General features: G+C 35.7%; 2 protein-coding genes across 3 annotated transcripts in view; both read left to right on the top strand.

The window, feature by feature from the left end:
- The window catches only part of LOC132178641 (mitochondrial import receptor subunit TOM40-1-like), an 11,993-nt gene extending 6,922 nt beyond the window's left edge, over positions 1–5,071 (top strand). Inside the window, exons 8-11 of the mRNA XM_059591121.1 lie at positions 431–499; positions 577–660; positions 4,433–4,528; positions 4,757–5,071. Of these exons, the coding sequence (XP_059447104.1) occupies positions 431–499; positions 577–660; positions 4,433–4,528; positions 4,757–4,813 (306 nt within the window). The 3' untranslated portion in view covers positions 4,814–5,071. The remainder of the gene's footprint in view (positions 1–430; positions 500–576; positions 661–4,432; positions 4,529–4,756) is intronic.
- Positions 5,072–6,702: 1,631 nt separating this feature from the next.
- On the top strand, positions 6,703–22,768 carry LOC132179177 (prolyl 4-hydroxylase 1). Of its 2 annotated transcripts, XM_059591836.1 has the most exons (13): positions 6,703–6,785; positions 6,967–7,038; positions 7,385–7,432; positions 8,089–8,151; positions 11,631–11,683; positions 12,335–12,400; positions 14,092–14,166; positions 17,364–17,438; positions 17,986–18,056; positions 18,150–18,201; positions 18,300–18,389; positions 21,606–21,698; positions 22,320–22,768. In XM_059591836.1, the coding sequence occupies exons 2-13, from the start codon at positions 6,972–6,974 to the stop codon at positions 22,425–22,427; spliced, it is 861 nt and encodes a 286-aa protein (XP_059447819.1). In that variant the 5' UTR covers positions 6,703–6,785; positions 6,967–6,971; the 3' UTR covers positions 22,428–22,768. The 2 variants fall into 2 exon arrangements, with proteins under 2 accessions (XP_059447819.1, XP_059447820.1); XM_059591837.1 differs by lacking the exons at positions 6,703–6,785; positions 6,967–7,038; positions 7,385–7,432 and adding an exon at positions 7,674–7,725 and having other exon boundaries at positions 8,089–8,155.
- Positions 22,769–23,678: the final 910 nt, after the last annotated feature.

Here is a 23,678-nt window from a genome sequence, read left to right on the forward strand (position 1 = left end):
CTTATGGAGTGAAAGGAATGCGAGGTGCTTTGAGGATTCAGAACAGACCCTAGAGGAGCTTATACTCTTTTTTTCTTTTTACCCTCTTCACTTGGACAGCTGCTTGGCTACCTCCGTTAGTGATTACTTTTTCTGAGTTTCTTATTCTTTTCTCTTCTTCTACTTAGGTGTTCTTTTTGTATACTTCTTGTGCACTGAGGTTGCGCCCCTCTGTGCTTTTGATATATAGAACATTGCTTATCAAAAAAATAAATAATAATATTATTTTTTTCTGGAACTATTTGGAATTTGTAAAACGAGTTTTTCTTTTGGTTCATGTGTTTGGGGAAAAATATGTGGTTCTTTTTGGGGCAGGCATATATATATATATATTAAAATTTTTATTTTCTTAATATGTCATTCTTAGTTGCATTAACCAATTTTCCTGCAGGTTGCCACAGGTCAAGTTGCAAGTACAGGATTGGTTGCGCTGAGCTATGTTCAGAAGGTATCGGAGAAGGTGAGTGAATCTAGCTGGAGAGGAATATGTTATGACTGTTACCAATTTTATTTCTTACACAGTTTTCTTCTTTTTAGGTTTCTCTAGCATCAGACTTCATGTACAATTACATGTCAAGAGATGTCACTGCCAGTTTTGGTTATGATTACATCCTTCGACAGGTAGCTTTTGCTCTTGTAAATGCTCTGACATCCTGGAGTTGGTATAATTTGCCTGTCATTGTATTGTATTTCTTAGTTTTTTTATATTACATGTGTGGTTAGTTTTCGAATATGACTATATTATCATTATGATGTGAGAGGTAATAATAGATCTCTCCAGTTTCGACATTACAAGTAGATATCTTTTTCTTGATAGTCGGACTCTAGGCATAGTCCCCATAGGCTAGGTTAGACCCATGCTCTCACCAAACTGCACTTTATTGAGATGACAGCCCTGTAGAATATGTTTGCTCAGTTTACTTTAATCAGGTGGGTACAAATATAACTAGACCATGCAGCCAGCAGGTACTATACCGAACCTGTTACAATTCACTTGGAAAAAGAATGTTATCTTGCTGTGTAAATCCAGCGTGTTTGATCCTTAATATGAACTTCAGGAAGTATTTTGCTACTTGATTAGATAATCATATTTAGTCTTTGTGTGCGTGTGTGCGGCGTGCGCCTATATAGGATAAACCTCATGCTCGTGTGTATTGTTAAAATATAAATTAAATGATTAAATTTATCTATTTCTATCGGTTTAAGCTTTTGGGATAAATAATAATTTAACATAGTATCTCATAGCAGAGGTTTTGAGTTCGAATTATGACTCTTCTTTACCTCTCATTTCAATTAAATATTTTACGTGTTAGGGATCACCTATTAAGGGAGAGTTTGAGCCCACATGTGAGGGGGAGTTTTAGAATGTAAATTAAATGATTAATTTATTTCTCTCTATCAGCTTAAGTTTTTGGAATAAGTGGTAATTTAACATGTGTGCATGCCTAAGTAGTATAAGCCTCTGCCTCTTTTTGATACACATGCCTCAGTCGTTTGCCACCCATGTCTACTTCTATTTTATCACGCAGCTGAAGGCCCAAATATGGGCTGTACAACATGGTGGTGCATGATAAATAATGTGTCATGGGCATTATCTCATCTGGGCATATAGAGGTCACATAATTATAGTAAGATTGGTTTGCAGAGTGACTAGAAGTTGGCTGGGCATACCGATTCATTGGCCATGGGATTATTGCACTTCATATAAATAAATGTTGTTTTGGTTACTTGTAAAATGTCTAGCTGGTGCAATTGAAATGGATTAAACATCGGTGATCTAGTGTTCTGAGCAACAGAATATATAGTTTATTTGTTTGAACTGTAGTTGTATGTGAAGCTACAGTTGCTGTTTTGATTCCATGTGCATGGTTTTTGTATTTCTGAAAATTTTTAATCAGCAGTCTCTTGTTTTACTACTTTACGAGCATTGGGAATACAGTATCTGATCATCTTAATGATTCTGAGACATGTTGCTTTGCAGTCCCTTATGTCACCATTTTATAATTGTCTGGGCTCATTGTACTTAGAATGCTTAACATTCTCCTTGCTGTTATATCCTCCAAGCAAAGCTTAAATCTTTATTTGGTTTACTAGATCTTTCATTTTCTTATATAAAAAAGCTACATCTTTCTTTTGATATGACCTATATATATAAAAAATAAAAGAAGAAAAACTGTCATTCGGTACTTCGCATTAGAAAAGCCAATTTCACCAAGAAGATATTCCTGCTGACCTCCAGATAGATCACAAGAGAAATTCTGAAGGGCTTGCAGCTGCAAGATCAATTTTATAGTAGTTCTATCTATACACAATTTAGTCAGCTGGGAGCCGAGATTATCACTATAGAATGGCAGATAAGAGCTTATTTGGATTTTAGGTTGTTCAATAAACAAGGCTATAGTTTACTACCAGGACCTCCATCATGAAGAAAAAGCATGTGCCCCGGGGCCTGGGCTCAACCTTTAAGGGGTGGGGTGGGGTTTGTGTAATCTGAGGTACAATTTTTCCTGAAAAGGGTCACACACACCCACACTCACACACCCTCATATATATATATATATATATATATATATATATATATAACAATGTGAAGTATTATATGCACTGTTTCTTACTTCTCATCCTTCTCTTCTATTAGATAAGGGAAATGGACATCCCCTTTCCATTGCATCCATGAGAAAAAATGGGTATCTTTTCCTTCCTCCAATGTTGCCATCAGTTTTATATTTTCCAAGCTTCTAGCAAACGGGGGCCTAAAGTCCAATCTTTTCATCCTTTGTACCTGCTCTGCAAGATCAGCCGATTCAGCCCTTGGGCCCACTTCCCATTAGAATGGGGTGGTGGATGAGGTGATGGGTCAAATCTCATGGGGCATGAATTACTTATCAATTGAATTAAAAAAAAAAAGGGTTTTGCAAGGTTGGCATTCTTTTCCTCCCCACTTGGAAAGTGCCCTCCCCACGTGGAAAGAGAAAATTTTGAGTTTTGGGAATATGAAACTACAATTTAAAGTAACAAAGCCAATCAAAGGATACGAAGAGCTGATGGTGGATTTAACATGGAACACCACAATTGAAAGTTTGCTAACTTATATTAACATATATTAGTACTTCTGTTAAACATTAAGGAAGAGTTGACTACTTAGGAGCATATCCAAGTGTTCCTATTTGAAGCTCATAATAGATAGAGAAGGAAGAGTAAATTCTTTATATCAAAAAGTCGATGTAAAATTTGTTGTTTCATTATATAAGTTTGGCTCAGGATGGGAACTTGTAGTAAAAGTTTAGTTTGACAGTTTGTCTACCGATACATAGTTTGATTTCTTCTAAGTTATTCATATTTTATGTTTTTCCTTTTGGAAAACTAATAGACTGATTAAGAAAATTTCTGAATCATCGAATTCGACAATCTGGAATTAGTTACAGGACTGGATTGATGCTATTTGGTTGGTGAATCAATTGGTGCCAGAAATTTGTCTTTATGTTTTACTAGAATATAAATTTAGATATTCATGAAAAGTTGTACTTTTTTGATATATTAATCTGGACTAGATAATATTAGAATAATTCACTATGGAACTTTTGTATGGTATTTCATGAAATTTTGTCAAGTTCGCTAAAGTGTAAGAATGCCATAAACTCTGTATAGATCAGTGCCTTTCTGATGACTGTGTCTAGCCTCTAGGTTAGTTGATATCACTTCTGTTGCAGTCTGCAAGAAGATCCTTGCCATGGTTTCTACTGCAAGCAAGATCCAGTCCAGGCTACTAGGGTTTTTTGTTTTTCATATTTAACTTTTTCCTGAATGAGGAGCTACAGGAAGAAGTTTACATGAGTCCACCTGGTTGTTGTGTAAGGGGGAGGTGAATGTCCTCTGGAAAACCATCACTCAGACACAGGAAGAGGTTTGAAACCCCTATCTGTCTCTCTCTTGGAATTCTTAATTGCCTGTAAGCATTGATAGTTATTCCTTCCTATAGAAGAGAGGTTGGAGTGCTTTACTATAACTAATAGTGGAAATGGCAATAAGCAGAATGTTGTAAATAAAACAGTGTTCTCATTCGAAATGTCTTGTTATCTTCAACCTAAGCCCGCCATTACTGTTAGGGTGGGTCAGCCTCCAGCTAGTTTTCAATTCGCTTCTCTCTCTTCAGCAAGGCTTCCTCGGACATAATCTGACAATTCACTCCTTGCAAGATGATGGGATGCATGTACAAATGGCTCGCAGTTATCTGCTTTCTCTTGGTTCTAATAGTCGTCATAGAAAAATGGGTCAAATATTTGGAAGTTCTTGTCACAAATTCATTTTGTACCATTTGTGAATGACAAGCTGGATTCTGTGCCTTAACCTCAATTCATCATTCTGCCTGACTATTTCTTTATGGTTCTTACAGTGCCGCCTCAGAGGGAAGATTGATTCCAATGGTGTTGCGGCTGCTTTTCTGGAAGAACGGTTGAATATGGGTCTAAATTTTATACTTTCTGCAGAGGTGAGGATCAATTGTTAGTCGTGCTTTTTCCTTACCTGCATGTCAGGCAACTTTGATTGTGTGAAGTCCTATAATATAGTAGTCTTCTAAATGGGTGCATATATGAGATCTATTTTGTAAATTGTGGAGAGCTTTGATTTATCATTGTTGAGCAGTGTCGAAAAGTTGCATAGGTTATAGATCATCCGCATAGATATTCTTATTGACAAGTTTTCGTATCCCTTGCAGCTTGATCACAGCAAGAAAGACTATAAATTTGGGTTTGGACTGACAGTGGGCGAGTAGATCAGCACAACTTGATGCTGTTTTATCCTCGTTGTTGCGAGCCGTCTTGCTTTATTTTTCCTATTGTCAGCAGATGAAAGAATCAGTTTTGTACTTCTATTATTTGTGGGTAGCATCAGATGCTGCCACAATCGTAGTGCTCATATTGATTGATTTTGAGTTACACACTTGTTACCCTTTAGGGCTGTAGAATGAGATAAAATAATGAAAATTAAAGATATTTAGGTTTTTAATAATGTGATTGTTTTGCTTCTTTTATTTCTATTTCTTGAGTGGGATGTCCAGTGAGCAGTGGGGAAGGCAGCGAGCTGGTGCAAAAGAAGTTAATCAAGCCTACTACCTCTTTATGAACCCTATAGGCTTGAAACCCTATGAGGTTTAGTATAATTATACATGGATTGGGTAGAGTTCAAAACCATAATGGAAAGTTTGTGAGGGAAAATACGTGTCCAGTAGCCTTATTAAACTTTGAATATAGGATTTTGCCAATTGACTTTGTTGGCTTGTACAGGCATGTGTATTTATTTGTATGGTGTGTATGAAAGAGCGGTTGACAAACAAAGAAACCATTATGAATTAGGGATTCCAATACTATGGAATAGGGTTGTCCTATTACCTTGCTTACATTGTCTGAACATTTGCCAGAGCATTTGGGGCTTGGATAGGCTCTCATATCGGTCTACTTTATTACCGTGTAGTATGGCAGCTCTATTGCACAAGAATCTTACAAGATCCCCGTTAATCAATCAGTAGGAGTAAAATCAATAGTTTTACCGTATGCCAAGTCAGTTGATTATGCCTTTTTTTGTTTTAGAGAAAAATGATATATACTTTTTTGGGCAATTACCTTCCACAAGGGATTCACCAGTAGCTAACTATAGAAAAAAGGGTAAAGTGGCATCAAGAAGTTGCATGAATAAGAGTAATCGCTCCTAGTACTAGGATTTCCTAGTGCAAACTTTTTTTGTTTTGTTTTGTTTTGTTTGTTTGGAGAAAATGTATGTATGCATACATGTATGAATGTATAAGTTAAAAATATGTACATACATACATTTTATGCTAGAAAATACCCACTATATAGTCGGTGGGACACGCTATGCTAATTTAAAATTAGCTATTTAAAAAGATAATTGTTATACACACTATTATTCCCTCACCCTCAATGAATTTTAAATTTAATAGTGATTTTCATTTTCTAGGGAGGCGGAACTACCTTGTTGTTAGACCCCCCCCCTTCCCCCACAAATTTTTTAAAATGCCTCAAAATTATATGTATTTTATAAAGTAGGCCTTCTAAATTTAATTTTTGACCCCCCAAACAAATATTTTTCTAATTTTGTCCCCCCCAAAAGATAAAATTCTAGTTTTCCCTTGCCAGGAAGTGTATACTTGAAAATGTAAAAGTGAAAGTGGGTAGCATTTTTCATTAAAAAAAATCCCAAATCTATTTTTCTTCAAAGATTTTTATTTAATTTTATTTTATTCTAATCTTCTTTTCCCCCTCTCCCGCTTTGAATAAAAAAAACACTTGATGAATACTTGCACCACCAACCAAGTTGCCAAAGTGTTTTGTGTGCTTTAAGGGGCCATAGTTTGGATTGCAAACTACTATTAATTATTAAAGTGGTTTTTTTTCTTTCTTTCTTTCTTTCTATTTTTAAGTTTCCAAACATGGTTTGTTTAATCAGATTATTTTGGGATGTATCAGTTTCGTTTCCGTTGTTTTAAGTTTTAACTGACGATGCCAAATGCATGTCCCTCTAGGCTCTAGTTTTATTTTACCACGCAAATAGTTTGCAGCAAAAATCTCTACTTCTTCTTTCAATTCCTTCCTTCTTTTTATTTATTTATTTTTTTAATTTTTTAATTTTCTTTTAAACCTAAAAATACAAAGAAGAGAGAAAGAGCGAGGGAGAAGCTGAGGTCAGCGGGTTCACACCGGCGTGCCGGGGCCGTTGGTTTGGAATTCCTGGTACGTATCTGACTTTTGAAAAAACACAAAAAGAAAACCATAAAAAGGTAGGTCTATAAATAACATGCAACCAAAACTCCCCAAGTGCTTTCTTTTCTTTCCTGTTGGCTGTTGCTCCCCCCACAGTACTGAACGGGTCTCATTTTCTCTCTCTCTCCAAACACTATCTACGGAATCCAAGTCAAAATGACTGCCGCTCCGATGAAGATCGTCTTCGGCCTGCTCACGCTCGTCACTGTGGGAATGATTATAGGTACATAATCAAATCATTCGTTAATTTCGAATTTTTGAATTTCTCTGCTTCAGCTCTTTTAATTATTATTAGGTTCCTATTACTTCTTCCTTTTTTTGCCCAAAAAGTGGGTCCGGCATTTTCTTTTCCGGAGTGGTAGATCATTTAATTTTAGTTCGTTTGCTGAATAGATTTTTTTTTTAAAAAAAATTCTCTCTCTCTCTCTCTCTCTCTCTCTCTCTCTCTCTCTTTTGTTTTTTGGATTCAAAAATTGATTCCATCCCTAAAATGATGATGATGTTGTAAATTGATGGGGCTCCCAATTCTATCAGTGTAATTTTTCTCATATGTTGTTTTGGAATTGCAGGTGCTTCATTTCAACTAGCATTTATACGAAGGTTGGAAGACTCTTATGGTATAGTTCTTGGGCATTGCATCTATAGGCTAATATAGATTCTTACTAATAATGAGCTCATATTATGTCTTATCTTTTCGTGCATATCATGCTTATATAATGTTGTATAAATATTGTATATATGAGAAATGATTATCTTATGTTTGTCCACTATTGGAAGATAAGATACTTAGACATTTAGTGGAAGGAAGAAGCAGAGGATGCTGAAAGTTACAGGAGATTTGATGATTTATTTTTAATTTATTTTTTGTTCCTGTTGTCTTTACTTCAGGGAAGTGAGCTGCCATTTTAAGGTATAAGTTTTTGGTTTTGAAATTGATTGATTTCAATGCATTAGTAAATTTTTTTTATTTCCTTCACAGACGAAACATAGTTTAGATTAATAAGACGAGTGTTGTTATATCAATAACAGTATTAGAGCATTTTTGGCAATTATAAGAGCATTAGAATCGTCTCAATTAATTCTAACAAAAAAAATGTTGTGGAGCTTATTTGTCAACATTATAATATTCTTCTATTCCCAAGATTTTGATTGTTGATTGATCTTTACGTTATAAAATATTTTTCTGCTCGGATATGTGCTTCCTAAGTTATATTCTGTCTTATTATATTTTGTCAAATGAAGTACTTAAGATCCATGTTCTTTATGGGGACAGAGTTTCCACCGTTTAGGAAATTGCAGGGGAGTCAGAACGATGGCTATCTTCAACTGCCCAGAGGTGGGTATGCTTCCCACCATTATGTTTGTTCCCAAAATTGAGTTTTGTGTCGGAAATGTTTATTTCATTTTATTCTGATTTGACTGCATCTGCGAACTGTAAATGGACCCATGCGATGAGCTGGTTATTTTAATTTTCAAATTGTACCTTTGATTTATTACATTGCCAGTTTATGTTGTATGAATTTGAAACAGCAAGTATGTTTTCAATATTGTAGCATTTTTTTACTTATCAAAATATATATATAGCATTTAAAAAAAAAGAAGAAGTAATCTAATCTCATAAAGAAGCGCAAATAGGGCACAACCCAAGTACATGGGAAGTATATGAGAGAAACATCTAATTAGGAAAAAGTAGAATACATATCAAGAAATTCTAAGAAATTAGAAGAACGAGAACAATTGTAAGCAACCATCAAACATAAAGAGATTTGAACATAATGAGTTTTAATTCTACCACCGTCCTCTCACAATCTTTGAAGTTTCAAGCATTACATTCTTTCCAAATACCCCACATTAAGCACATGGGAATCATCTTCCAAACTTCTATATTGTAGTGTCTTCCAAACTATCTTCTCCAACCCATTAGGGCATGACCCATTCTATCTATAATAGGCGGAAGAATCTGGCTACTTCACAATGGAGCAATAGATGATCAATAGCTTCCCCACTCTTCTTACACACAACACTAATCCACCACTATGATGTGCCTCCTTCTCAAGTTATCCATAGTTTGAATCTCCCCTAAAGCTGCCGTCTATACAAAGAATGTCACTCTTGAAAGATCCTTATTCCTCCAAATGCTCTTCCAAGGAAAGGGACTTGTTCGATTGTTGGTGGACGGGAGGGCATTCTCGTAGTGCAGTTGTGTGGAAGATGATCCCTCTCTATCTTATGTGGTGTGTCTGGAGCGAAAGAAATGCTAGATGTTTTGAGAACTCCTCTAGGTCTTTAGAGGAACTTATTCATTTCTTTTTTTTTTCACTCTGTACTCTTGGACGGCCGCCTGGCTAGCTCCGTTAGTGATTAGCTTTTCTGAATTCCTTTTTCATTTCTCTCCCTCTTAGGCGCTCTCTTGTTATACTTCCCGTGTATATGGGTTGTGCCCCTCTACGCTCTTTTTATATCATCATTACTTATCAAAAAAAAAAAAGGAAAGGGAGAGCCTACTGGGGGGGAAATAACACATTGTATAAAGATCTAACCTCAACAACCCCCCTTTTGGAAGGAATCCAACAATTCTTATTCTCACCACCTCGTCTCAATCTGAGAGAATGCAAAAGGTTAAAGAGTGAGGTAATAAAAAAAAAGTGCTACACTTCCCAAATTTTTTTTTTTAACCAAAAGTTGGTTCCCAAATGATGTGTCACCATCACGAGATTTATTATTTTGGGAAATGTGTCACCAACTCATGGGATGGTGACACATCATTTAGGAACTAACTTTTGGAGAAAAAATTTGGAAAGTGTAGCATTTCTCAATCAAATACACCTCCCAGTCATCCACTGATCTGATAAAGGTGATGTTCCATTGGAAAACTGCCAATGATCAGCCATTGAAGCCTCCTTGAAGCGAGTTATGCTAAACAACTCCAGGAAAGATGCCTTCAAAGTCTAAACCTCACACCACACATCATGCCAAAATCTGATCTTAAAACCATCATTCGCCTCAAATCTAATAAATCTAGAGAATTCTCCCCCATTCCCTTCTAATATAGCTCTACACCCCAAGCCGGTAAGACCGAATAACTGCATTAGAACACCATTTTTCCCACGTGCTGTCACATTTAAATCCCACAACCAATCTCCATAGAGCCTCTCTCTCCATGGTATAACACCATAACCACTTTCCCAAAAGAGCTTGGTTAAAAAGGAACAAATTTCGAACCCCCAAACCAAGATATTGGGAGTGCAAATCTTTGACCAACTTACTAGATAGAAAATCTATGACCAACTCTGTCCCCCAAGAAATCCTGCTGAAGTTTCTCAATACGATTAGTAATACCAACATGGATGGAGAAAAGGGACAAAAAATAAGTAGGCAAATTAGATAGAGTGCTTTTAAGTGATCCTACAACCCTTAGATAAAAATAAAGCCGCTTCTAACCAAGCAAACAACATTTCATCTTCTCAATAATACCATCCCAAATTGATTTTGCCTTGAAAAAAGCCCCCAACGGAAGACCTTGGTATTTCATAGGTAGAAAAGAAACTCTCCAACCAAGGATACAAAGCAAGCCTTCTAGGTTTTCCTCACAAAAGATCAAGGTGTCATTCGTAAATAGGAGATGAGACAAAATGAGCCTGCCATTATTCCTAGACCCCACCAAGAAACTTGGTAAGAGCCCTTTATTCACAGTAGCGGACACCATTCTACTCAAAACCTGCATAACAACAACATAAAGCAAAGGAGATAAAGGATCCTTTTGTCTCAGGCCTCGAGAACTATTAAAGAAGCGTATGGATGTTCCATTAATCAAAACTAAGACTTGCATCATAGAAATACAATGTGCTATCCACTTACACCATTTCTCCCCAAAAAGCACATCTCCTCAACATTTACCGAAGGAGACCCCAATTAACATGATCATAAGCCTTCTCTAGATCTAATTTACAAAGCACACCTAGTTCCCTTGCTTTGATTCTATTGGCAATAAGGACTAAGTCTAAAATCCGCCTCCCCCTAATGAAAGCATTATGAGTCTTGGAAATAAAACCTTCTCCAAAACTATTTTAGCTTGTCTCTCCAAGTCATTAATAATCTTAGTCTTTCTCAAATTCTCAACATCAAATGAAGTTTGTTCTTTTGGAATAATATCAAGACCTTAGAGTTCATCCAAATGAAACTTTTTTTTTTTTTTTGTGTTTCTCAACGCTACCAAACACCTCCTTATTCAACTTTTTCAAATCGATTTTCAAGGCTTTCAGTTTACATGCTAGGATAAAAGGAAAAAACTAGGAGAGCTTTGAAAGCTGTATGACATCCACCACTATTTCACCTTTTCCACAAAGCCTTCTGATTTTAACCATAGATCCTTGAACTTGAAACATTGTCTGCTCCTATGAACATCTCCACAATCTTTCATTATTTGAAAGTGATCTGATAAAAATTTAGGGAGCCTTTTTTGAGAAACATCAGGGAATTGGGCTTCCCAATTAGGAGACAAAGAAACCTGTGAATTCTGGACCACAAAGGAAGGTCTCGGTTATTAGACCACCGAAAATTTCCACCTACAAGAGGGATATCCATATGTAGCATTTTTTGACTGTTTTTGAAGAGAAGAAGCTTGATGTAGCATCATTTGGTGAACCAATGATCCTTTTTTTTTTTTTTTTAGTTCTTTTCTTGCCAAGAATTAGTTGAGATTTGTTTTTTTATGTATTGATAAGAATTAGTGGAGTTTGGGAGTACTTTTTTTTTTTTTTTTTTTGATCTATCATATTTATCTTTTTATTATTTATTTATTTTTTCAATTTGCAGGTATTCCCCATTTGGATAATGACAAAGAAGCAAGAGTTTTACGTATTGGATATGTATGTTCGTGATTTTGTATGTTGAATTTTTTTGGTCTCTATATCGCATGCACAAAACACGGGGTGGGGGGTTGGACATGGGATATAGGAAGAAAACTGCACTTTTACCCTTAATGATTTGCATACACAAAGTTCAAAATGATATAGAGTTGCATAGATGAATTAGGTCAGATTCTACTTATCGTGGGGTAGCTGTATATACTGATTAATGGATGCGCTATTTACTAGTGGTTATTCATCTTGTACTGAGGTTTGTTTGTTACTTCTTTCTTCTTTGGTAGTTTCATCCTGAACAGGAGGGGGTGGGGTCAGGGGAACAATATAGAGGGAGGATAGCGGTGGTATTATTGGATGTGGTCCAACACCTTGAATTTTTTTCAAATTCCTGTGATGCATATGCTATATGATTAATGCATAACAGATGTACTCTCTCTCCCCCCCCCTCTTGCCAAGCTAAATGCAGGATACCCTTTATCTCATTTTTTGTTCAACTGGCATATATTTGGTTTCAATATGAAATCTATTCTCTATGTATGCATGAAATTGTTTATTTCTGTATTTGTTACAATTCTTATATTTCCTTTTTAACCTTTTTTTTTTGTGAAACTTACAACTAAATCTCCTTTGTTTTTTTTTTTTTTTTTAATGTAGGTCAAACCTGAAGTAATTAGCTGGTCACCTCGAATCATTGTACTTCATAATTTTTTGAGCATGGAGGTATATGTATTCGCTATTTTATAATACCTTCTGATGTTGGCATGGTGTTCCCTGGTTCTTTATATATTTAATGTGAGGTCAGGCTTGCGGGTGCTAAGGCACTTTTGAGCAAAGAGTGAAATCTGGAGATTATAATTATCGAATCTTTAGATCTGAAAAACAATTTGGTTTCTTTCAGAATCCGAGCACTGAATTCAATTAAACAGTATGATAAGTAGAAATGTTGAAGTTCGTGAACTATGTCATTTTCAATATGATCCTTACACTCGTGGTATGACTTTCTTTAGTGATGAGTTGATAATACTACTCCGATGTCTTTGACCAGTTTGAATACTACATAAAACCACGAAAACTATAATTAGGATTTAATGTTTTTCAAGAGAAATTTAAATTATAGAAAGTAACTAGCATAAAATATAAATCATGTAAAGACTTCCTCTACTTCATATGGTTCCGAATGTTGTAGAGAGCATATTACAATATAAGTCACATCTTTTCTGTTTTATGGTTAACCTATAGCTTCTGTACTATATGCTACCCCTTGCCTCGCACTCTAGGCTTATCGAAAAGCTCTTTTCCAAAGCTTGAATAATTTATTTTGATAAGTGATGAAATTCATTAAAAACCAAAGGGCACATCCAAGTACACAAGAAATATACAAGAGAAGTACCTAGCCAGAAAAAAGAAAAGAAACCAAGAGAGTCATGAAAACTGGAAATATGAAAACAATCATATGCAATCATCCATTGGAAATTGAACTTTACCCCTATACATTTCAATAATCCACAACACTGAAGCTTTACCCTCCGCCACCAACTCAAAAGATTTGGATTCAATAGAAAACCACCTTGATAACCCCATGGGAATAGAAAAGCTGGCATGTGCTAACTCGTGCCGACGAGGGGAACAAAAATAAATTGCCAGAGTTTTCCAATCAGACCCCTAAAAGCATCAAACCATTGCTTAAAAGTTATGTAAAGCAGAACAACAAAGAAGTCATGTAGCTTATCCAGAACTTTGTTGAGCAGAGCTATGAAAGTGTACCAAGTTTAAGTAACATATTCCTTTTGTCCACTCATCATATGCACGTAGTTGTTAGAAATCTCCATTGAAGATTATCAAACAACATAACATCTAGACAGTACAAAAATCTGGCACCCAACATGCACTTAAACTTCATTATTATGATCGACAAATATCACTTCATTGGCAAGACATAAACTTGTAATAACCATATACGGGTATGGCTAGAATAACCCTACAAAATTGTTGAGGACATAAACATTGCAGAAGTCCCCATGTGAAGCTTAAATATAACATGTCAAGAAAGCATCCTCCTTTTCACGTTTACATCTTTAGGTTTGAACCCAGTTATCATTTACCCTTCTAAAAGCTTGAACAATAAACAGGTATCACTAGGTAGTTGTCTTTCAATGTTACTTATAAAAATAAAAAAGTAGTTGTCTTCCAATGTATGGATAGAAGCTCGCATTTAGGATGATTGGTCTCAAGCCAACAACAACAAGGGCTGAGTGGACCAATGTAATTTGGCAACACATCTTGAATTTCAAACTTTAGTGGAAGTTAAAGAATCTCTGCTTGATTCATGGGCAGTTTAAAATTGTTCGTTTACAATTACAGATGAAGCTACAAAATAATTCTTTGAAGTGAAAATTTGTTTGTTTTTACAGGAATGCGACTACCTTAGAGCTATAGCCCTCCCTCGACTTCAAATTTCCACTGTAGTGGATACAAAAACTGGGAAGGTACACACAATGGCCCTTCTTTTCCTTCTAATTAATTTTTTAGTGGTCCCTAACATCAAGTATTACTCTTTATCTTTCTGTCAACTATTTGGTACATTCTGTGTTGCATGATTCCATCTTTTGGTAAGTCTTTTAGTCATCTCTCTCTATCTCTCTCTCTCTCTCTCAGCTTTGATACTAAATCTGGCATATGACAGCAACAAAAGAACTTTAGGCTGGTTTCTTGAGAGATTTAGGTTACCAAAAGTTAGGAAAGAAGTGAGGGTTTAAGTCTAAAGGCTTAAAATATTATTTGGATTGGATAAGATGTAATCTTGATGGATTGTTGTTGCTGGAAAATAGGTGTAAAGGTTGCAGGATTCATTTGTTACAGCAGCTAGTTGTAGGGTTCATGGAGTGCTAGAGTTGGGTTTTAATGGTAGAGAAGTTGTAATCTTGGGTTTTTAATAGGGCAAGAGAAAATGGTAGGATTTAGAGGTGAAGCAAGAGGAAAACTCATGATTTGAGTTGCTGTTCCAGGGCTGTGAATAGCAGTGTTCAAAAAACTGTGCAAACCAAATAAACCAACCAACTGGACTGAATTGGTCAATTTTGGTCCGTTTTCGGCTCAGTTCTGTTGTATGACATATATCATTATCTGGAAATAGTTTGACATATATATGCACATAGATACGAATCTATACCTTCACCAAACTATTTCTGGACATGTCTGGACTGTGTCCAACTTGTGTTGTATGGGACAAGTATTAATTATTTCTTTGGAACATATGATTATGTGGAATGCAAGTTGGATATCATTATCTGGAAATAGTTTGACATATATATGCACATAGATACGAATCTATACCTTCACCAAACTATTTCTGGACATGTCTGGACTGTGTCCAACTTGTGTTGTATGGGACAAGTATTAATTATTTCTTTGGAACATATGATTATGTGGAATGCAAGTTGGAGGAGTATCTGTAGGGCTGTAATTGAGCCTAGTATTTGAATGTTTAAGCTCGGTTTGTTTAATTATTTTCAAACACTAGCCGAGATTGAGCTTATCACTGAGCTAGATAATCTATTTAAACTCTGTTAATTTATTTTTCGAACAAACTCAAGCTTGTTCATGAGCTACTCATTTGCTTATTCATTGCATAGATAAAGTAAATGTCGTGATAATTTTTTTTTTTTTTTTTTGTAAATTCATACTAGTTATTAGTTAATTAATTATTGTTAAGATTTTAATTTGAGTTAATTAGATAAACTCGAATCTTAACTAATCTAATTCGAGTTTGTATGTTTGTATTATAGTATGTATATACATTCATTACACACACACATCTATATAAAGACACAATTACAATAATTCAAGCTATATCTATTACATTATTTCCGTCCTGCCTTTATAGTGTCTTTGGAAGGAAAGAAATTATAAAAGTTTGAAGACTATAAAAGGATGGTGGCAGGGCTTTAGTCTTTCTTTTTCAAAACTTTTTGTCACTGGACAGCTGCTTTAGAGCATCTTTAGTAGCCTTACCAAAATAGCTAAGAAGCTATTTTGGTGAGGCAATCTACTGAAAATGTGAAAAAGTGCCCCCAGCAGCCTAGCTAAAATAGTGAGGAAGTTAGTGAGCACTGTTCACTCACCAAAACAATAAACAATAATTTCTCACTCCTCCCTTTTCTTTTTTTCTTTTCTTTCTCACGCACACACCTCTGTAGTCTATCTTCATTCTTTCTTTTCTCTTCTCAACTCTTCCGGAAGAGCACCCACCAGCTGCATGAAGGTTGGATCGGAAGCTTGGAACCGTCACCGTCACCATTTAGTCCCATGCCATCACTGTCGAGATCTATCAATACTTCTCTCTCTCTCTCTCTCTCCCTCTCTGGTTTGGCCTGAATAATATCCCAAACATGGTGACTATCAAACTAGACAGCACCCATGGCCTCAATAATTTAATTTCTAGATTGCTCAAAATAAATTAGCAAGTGGTATTGTTATGGTGTTAATGTTATTGCTGAAATGTGAAAGCAATCGGAAAGCGTTGAAATTCAAAGTAGTGTTGTTGTGGTGTTAATGTTATTGCTGAAATGTGAAAGCAATTGGGCTTTGTATAATGGCATTTTAACAAGCCACAGTTCCAAGTCTCCCTTTGGTTTTGCTGGGTGATTGCGTTTTGTGAGTGGTATAATTCTTTTTTCTATTAAAAAATATAGTTATTTAGAGAAAAAATAAAGAAATTATTTTTTAATAAGATTTAGTTTGAATAGTGAAAGTGTATAACTAAAATGGTGAGACTGCTGGAATGCTTTAAAAAAGTTGATAACTAAAGTATAAAAAAGTGGTTTTGGGCTATTTTGGGTAATAAAATTTGGTGAGGGCACTAAAGATGCTCTTAGATCGTAATTTGCTTAGTTTTCATGATTTTCTAGACTTGTTCTCTCTTTTTAGCTAGGGGTTCTTCTTGTATACTTTCTGTGTACTTAAGTTGCGCACCTTTTGCAGTTTTATTGATATTTCATTTACTTATTAAAAAGGAAAAAGAAAAAAGAAGTCAAGACACTGAACGTACATGTCATTACCTTGATCCTATATGTGCAGGGAGGTAAGTCAGCTGATTAGCTTATTATGGAAAACAATGCTGATAAGCAACTAACTTCCCATTCTTTCTAGAATATACTTGATTTAGGGTCGTGAACCTGATTAACTTGAACATTTCTACAGGTTGTTCCTTGTTTCAGCTCATAATGATATGTTTACCATGTTTTAATTATGTGTAACTTCTTTTTATTAATAAAAATTTATTAGAACATAAGAAACCTCAAGTGCAGGGTTTGTAGAAAAGGTACTTCTCAATAGCAGAATAGAAAGTTTGATAAATCAAGATAGTTGAAAAAGAAGAAATAGGAGTACTGCCAATAGCAGATATTTAGTCAAACTGAGAGTCCGATTGTGTCTTTTTAGCAGAATATATGTTTGAACAATAACTCTTTTGTGACTCCCAAACATTCCTTTCCCGCATAAGGAAAAAAAATAAACGATTCAAAAACATTCTTCATTAAAAGAATTGTATCATATTTCTATTTTCACTTAAATACATAAGCACTGTTTCATATCTTGCAATGACTGAAGTACATCTTGCTTTCCTCAAATTTTAACTGTTTTTTTTTAGACTTGCAATGACTGAAATATGTGTGCCTATTTTCAGGGAATTAAAAGTGATGTTAGGACTAGCTCTGGTATGTTTTTAAATCCTGAAGAAAGGAAGTATCCGATGGTACAGGTTGGTTTGCTCTCAAGTTTACTTTTCAACTTCTGTGACTATAGTATGAATTGTCATTCACGTTTGTGCTGCTCTAGAAGATATCAAATGCTGGTTTGTTTCGTGTGATGTGCCATTCACATTGTGGTTGTGGCCCTGTTGCTGTGGAGCTTATTTGTTTTCTTTAACTGTTACGGTTGTCATTGTTTGTCTGTACTAATCACTCATAAATGTTAAAACCCCAATTGTTTGTCTGCACTCTCAGTGGCGATTAGAAGGGAGTTTATGGGTAAGTTAAGATTAAGACCCCACTTTCCACCTTATTTTCTGCAAAATGCATCACGTAGCCAAGCTTCTGCATACACTCAAGCCTCAGTCTTGTTATGTGCACCAGTGTGTGTCATTGAGAGGGGGAGAGTAGGGAGAGAAAAATTGTCAAGGATGTAGGTAGTGCAGTTGGTATATACTATTTTATTTCTTAATCACTATTGATTGAGGCAGGCCTCACTTTATGTTGTTGGCTAGTAATTGAGTGCTGTACTGAAATCTTCTTTGCTTGCACAATCAGGCAATTGAAAAACGAATTTCTGTCTATTCTCAAGTACCGGTAGAAAATGGGGAGCTCATACAAGTACTAAGGTGGGAATCTAATTGGTGTACTAGTGATGTATTTTTTATGAACAGGAAGACTGATATGTTTCAGTGCCAAGGCTAACATCTGCATCAGCGCAGGTATGAGAAGAGTCAGTATTACAAACCCCATCATGACTACTTCTCTGATACTGTAAGTTACCAAACCCTGGCTTCCCAAATATTGGATGTGTTTCGTTTACACTTATTGATCATGTCAGTTGTCTTTAAGTCTTTTACACTTTTTGTCAGTTCAATGTGAAGCGAGGTGGTCAGCGAATAGCAACAGTGCTTATGTATTTAAGTGACAATGTTGAAGGAGGAGAAACATATTTCCCTTTGGTAATTACCTTTTAAGCACTTAACTTTTATTTTGTTTCTTCAGATAGATGAATATAGAACTATATGTGATAACATCTTATTATAGTTTTTCACATTTTTACTTATCAAAAAAAAAATAGTTTTTCACATTTGAGCTATTTTCTAATTTGTGCTATAAAACAATTTTCATTTCTACCTGCCAAACAAGTTGTTTGCCTGAGTTTTCAGTTTTTGTCGAAAAGTAAATTAGAAAACAAGAACATCTAAAATAATTAAATATGTCCTGAACTTTTTCGTCATCCAACTGTATGCATATATTTCTCTTTTGTAGGTCTGTTAGCAAGTATTAGCAAAAAGAAAGAGTTCTGTTAGGAGTCCCTTGGTCAATAGACAACACTCAAGAAAAACTTGTTGGACTGCCAGTATAACTCTAGTGCCAAGGTGGTTGTGGCTGTGTTTGATATATAAGTCATCCTATGATTCATTTTCTTGAGGTTTACTTGGATAGCGAATAGATAGGAGGAACAATGGAAATTGCACTGGAGTTTTGTTAAAGTTGGAATAATGTTGAAAGGAAAGTTTCACCTAGATTCATGAGCACATATGCTTGCTCCCTTGTAGAGTTAGGGTTTCCGAATATGGGAGTTATGGATCTAGGAAGGGAGATGACTTTTCCAGAAAAAGTGTACCTGCTACCTGCAAGCTTGAGTTTCATTTTAGCAATCTAGGAGAAATGGTCACCAGTAGAAGGGGAGATAAGGAGGGGCAGGATGTATGTAAGATGGAGTTGCTGGATTTTTGTTGTGCACTTTGACGGAATGATTGAATTGGGATAGAGAACGGTTCAGAGCTGTTTGATCATTCATTAATCAAACAGGTCATAAAATGTGGTGAAAAGTTTACGTTTGTCTTAGGATTTGAGTTTCTATTTCTTTCTATACAAGTTTCGAGGTCCAATGCTTTTCACATTTTTGCATCTTGGTGGCATTAATCCAATGTTTATTTTATTTTATTTTATTTATTAATAAATTTTTGGTTTTTTGTTCTCTTTGCAAACAAATAAAATTCAAAACTAATAGCATCTTCTTTGATTCATTCTATGCCTGTGGCCACTTGGTAAAAGTTCAATGCCTAGACAAGGCATTTAGACTGATTGAAAGAAAGGTATATGAACAATTCATCACGATATCATCTGAACAAAAATGAAAATAAAACTAGGAAAACTAAAAGGAAAGTAAAGCACTATGAATTAAGAGACGCTGGTGAATATTTAGCTCACTCTCAGCATATGAGGATTGAATCACCAGTTCTGCCATTGCTGAGGATAGTAAGACTTACGCACATATGTAGAAGCAAATAATAGAATATTGGAAAACAAAGGAAGGAAAGAAATCTTCTATTATACCCTTGGTTAACAACGTTTAAATTCTAAAATAGATTTTGCACATGATAGCAGTTTTTTCTTGTTGCCGAGTTCACATATATCAGATTTTCTGCTGGTGCATCCTCGCTACTATTTGGCAAACTTTATTAGCAAAGGGCTTAGATTACTGCATGATTTCGCCTTCTGTTTCATTACAAAACTAAAATGCGTGTTAGTTGCCAAATGGTCTCTTCCTTAAAGCAAAGATGGTCATAAATTGTAATGTCATATTGTTGGTGAAGTATCTAGGAATCAGATTTTATTTTTGGAGTGTTTGGTGGTTGAAAATTTTGGGAAGACCAATGGCTTCCTGCTCTACAACAATTTTGGAGTGCTCTTGCCGGGAAGAGTTCATCAATAAGATGCTCTCATAAGTGGGCAATTGATGGGAATCGTAAATGCTGGAATTAGCATGGTTATGATAAAGATGGAAAATTTTATTCGTAACTTTTTTAGAACTCTTCAAATGTTCTAAACAGTGTTCAGTATGGACAAGATACAATGGAGATATGCATATCTTCATGAGTCATTTCTGATAATGTTAGTCCTCTATGGTAACCCCCATGAGGAAATGTTTTGTGTTATTAGAGTTGATGAGGCCATTTTCACTGATCTAAATTGTGTGGAAGTTGAAATTGTGCTTCAGAAATTCAGGATAGTGATTGGAAACTAATTGCTGTCAAAGAAGATGTTACCTGTATGATGATCTTTTGATCTTGTGGTAGCTATTGCTTCCTGCTAAGAATTTTATATTGCATTGGTTTGAGGATCCCTAAATTTGGTTCTGGAGAGGAAGTTGCCTGCTAGGTAAATTCTGTTCAGATCAAATCCTGCCTTCATCAGGCTCTTTTGGTCAAGAGTTCATGCAGGGGTGGGGCGTTTGGAGGAGAAAGATTCCCAAGAAGAATAAGAAGAAAGTCTTGAGTAGGAGATTCCATGATTGTCATTATCTCTATCTACATTGGGAAGTTTTACCTTGCTGCCTGCTAGCACTTGAAGTATGACAATATGCTGGGGTTAACTCAGAGTATTATAGGTATCTGCACCCTTCAGTATTTAAATGTGAATGGTTTGTGTTGTGAAAGGGGGAAATGCTGTAGTGTTAAAGATATTCCAGACCTGCAGCATCAGGGATTTCTTGTGTTTAGAGATGCGGTTGTGCTTCTCTTAGATTGGCATGCTCCAAATGTCAATGATTTGTGGTGCATAGTTAAGATGCAACTGAGTATATAGTGTTTTATCTTCTCGAAGATGCTGTATCTTTTCCAGTTGAGTGAAATTTTCATTTTTCAGTTATTGAAAGAAGAAAAGGGATTCTGCATAACTCTTGAATGTGAGAAATTTTAGTCTTAGGCAAGCAACACAATGGATTAGACGTAATGTAATTCTGACAAATTTATTCTGTGTCTAATGACCTTTAACTGTAGGTTTTCTTTAGGAGCCGTTATAGGTAACCAATATAATTGTTGCCATTAGCTATGAGGCCATATTTTTTAAAACAAACAGTACACTTATTTCATCACTATCGTTAGATATCAATCATGTGGTTGTTTGTTTCCTATTACCTTGAACGTCAATGATATTCTTGTAAAGATGGCGGAGTGGTTTATTTTTCAGTTGTTTTATCTATCAATCTATTTTGCAAATGGTTCATGTTTTTAAGTTAAAACTTCTATCTATAAGATCTCGAGTGTTGATTTTCTTTCCATCCTTGTCTGTGCAAGTATTATATCTTCATGAAGCTTTATTGCCTACTTACTGGGAAAAACATGATTGCATAATATGTTTATAACTTTTGACTGATTAATTCTCAGGCTGGTTCGGGTGAATGTAGCTGCGGTGGGAAGATGGTCGGAGGATTGTCTGTAAAACCAAATAAAGGAGATGCAGTGCTCTTTTGGAGCATGGTTTGTTTCCTTAATGTTGCTTGCTAAATTTGTGCATCTTTGTGATTCTTGTGAAGACTGGTCAGATGCGCTCTTATTTTCTCTCGATAATCTTCTGAAAAAAGACTAGGAGCATATTTGGGATTGCGTTATTAAGCTTAAAAAATTGTGCCAGACAAGAAAACTGATTTGTTTGGTAAAAAGTTTTAAAAATACTCATTTGACTTTTTTACTCTAAATATGGTCAAAACACGTTTTTGAGAAAAGCTTAAAAATGAAGTTTTTTTTCTAAAAAACTCTTTGATTTTAAAAGTTCTATTTCTTAACGTAATCTCAAACATGCTGTAAAAGAGAAAAAGAGGAGTGTGGGGCTAAGCTAATATTTGATGTGAAATTAACATAGAAATACAAGAATGCCCAAATATGGTATTTTATATATGTATATATATTGCAATAGTTCTGTGATTAAAAACACAAGGAAGAAAAAAGTGTCCCATATAATGAATTATAACTTGCTTTATTAGAGATCATAACGATGGCCTTCAGTGCATATGTGCCTTTTAGAGTGAACGAAACAAATTTAAGTAAGCTTTGTATGTAATTGTTGGGCTAATATTGTCCTTTTGTTTTCGCTTCTTTCAGGGGCTAGATGGGCAGTCAGATCCAAATAGCATACATGGAGGATGTGAAGTACTTGCAGGGGAAAAGTGGTCGGCTACAAAATGGATGAGGCAGAAAACTACATATTGATTCCTCTAGCTTAGCCATATCTCAAAAATACAGCGAAGGGGGTCCCTTTTCTTGGGTCCCCCGCCCCGCCTCGGCGGCTGACGTTATATTGACCTTTTTTGAAATGACTAACGAGTGTGAATAATTTGTCATATGTAAATTGTATTTTTAGCATGAAATCGAAAAGTTAGAAATATTCAAGTACTCAAATCGATATGACTAGGCACAGTGGGATAAGGACCTTGTGTTGATGGATTGAAAGGTCATCTAGACCATTCATTCAAAATGAAGAGTCACAATTATGTCATGTAAGCATTTTTTCTTAAAAAAAAAAATAAAAATGAACGGCCTGACTTAAGTTATGTAAGCATCTAAAAGGAAAAAGAAAAATTAATGGGTGGTTGGTCACCCCCTTAGAAGTGAGTTGATAACTGTTTTGTCCTTTAAGGGGTGGTTGCACCACTACTTAGTGGTGGGGATGGTTGCACCGCCCCCGATGGCTCTCTCTCTCTCTTTGTATAAAAGTTTTCATTTACATGTCTCTCAGATCACATTAACTCAAACCCCCTGACCTTCTCTCTCTCTCTCTCTCTCTCTCTCTCTCTTTTTTTTTTTCTTTTTTTTTTTGAGGTTTTGGTTCACCATGCCTTCCATATTGCGAGGCTTGGTCTTAGCCATGGCCATGGTAGTCTCCACCACCTCTCTCTTCCACCGCTCTCTTCGTTGCTTATAGTCGGCAAAAGTTTTTCTTTTGGAGAAACAAAATTCGCAACAGCCTGAAAAGAAAATTCTATTTTCTTGCTTATTTTTAGGTATGGAATAGAAGCTTTCTATATTCAACTTAATTTTCATTAGCCCTAAGGGAATTGGAGAGGCTTACTTTCCCACTGGCCCTATAACCAACCGGCCCAAATGTACCCTAAAGCTCAGCTGACCCAATGTCCATGTAGCGCAAGCATGACTTTAGGGCCACCTAAGAGCCCATGAGCCTAGACGGTCCAATGAGCATCCAATGTGGGATACAAGTTGCCGGTAGGAAAACTCACCTAAGACAATAGATCCCTGTAATTGCGACACAAAAAATCACTCTCCTAAAAAAGAAAGGGAACCACCTAAAAGGAGAGTATTCTACCAATAGCAAGGATCCGTTAAAGACAAGAAGGAAGATATCTTTAAAGAAAACCCAGCACCCTCAAGGCTCAAAGGGATCGGGATCCCCTCAAATCCCCCAAGATTCTCAAATCCTTGATCTGGACTGTTAATTTTTCATCT

Source organism: Corylus avellana, chromosome ca4 (genome assembly GCF_901000735.1).
Source record: "Corylus avellana chromosome ca4, CavTom2PMs-1.0".
Taxonomy (NCBI): domain Eukaryota; kingdom Viridiplantae; phylum Streptophyta; class Magnoliopsida; order Fagales; family Betulaceae; genus Corylus; species Corylus avellana.

What these genes read in the sequence shown, in the direction of transcription:
- LOC132179177 (XM_059591836.1), top strand. Translation starts at nt 6,972, where the DNA reads ATGACTGCCGCTCCGATGAAGATCGTCTTCGGCCTGCTCACGCTCGTC. An exon ending in ATAATTTTTTGAGCATGGAG is followed by an intron (nt 12,401 to 14,091) that starts GTATATGTATTC and finishes TTGTTTTTACAG; the next exon opens with GAATGCGACTACCTTAGAGC. An exon ending in CAGTGCTCTTTTGGAGCATG is followed by an intron (nt 21,699 to 22,319) that starts GTTTGTTTCCTT and finishes CGCTTCTTTCAG; the next exon opens with GGGCTAGATGGGCAGTCAGA.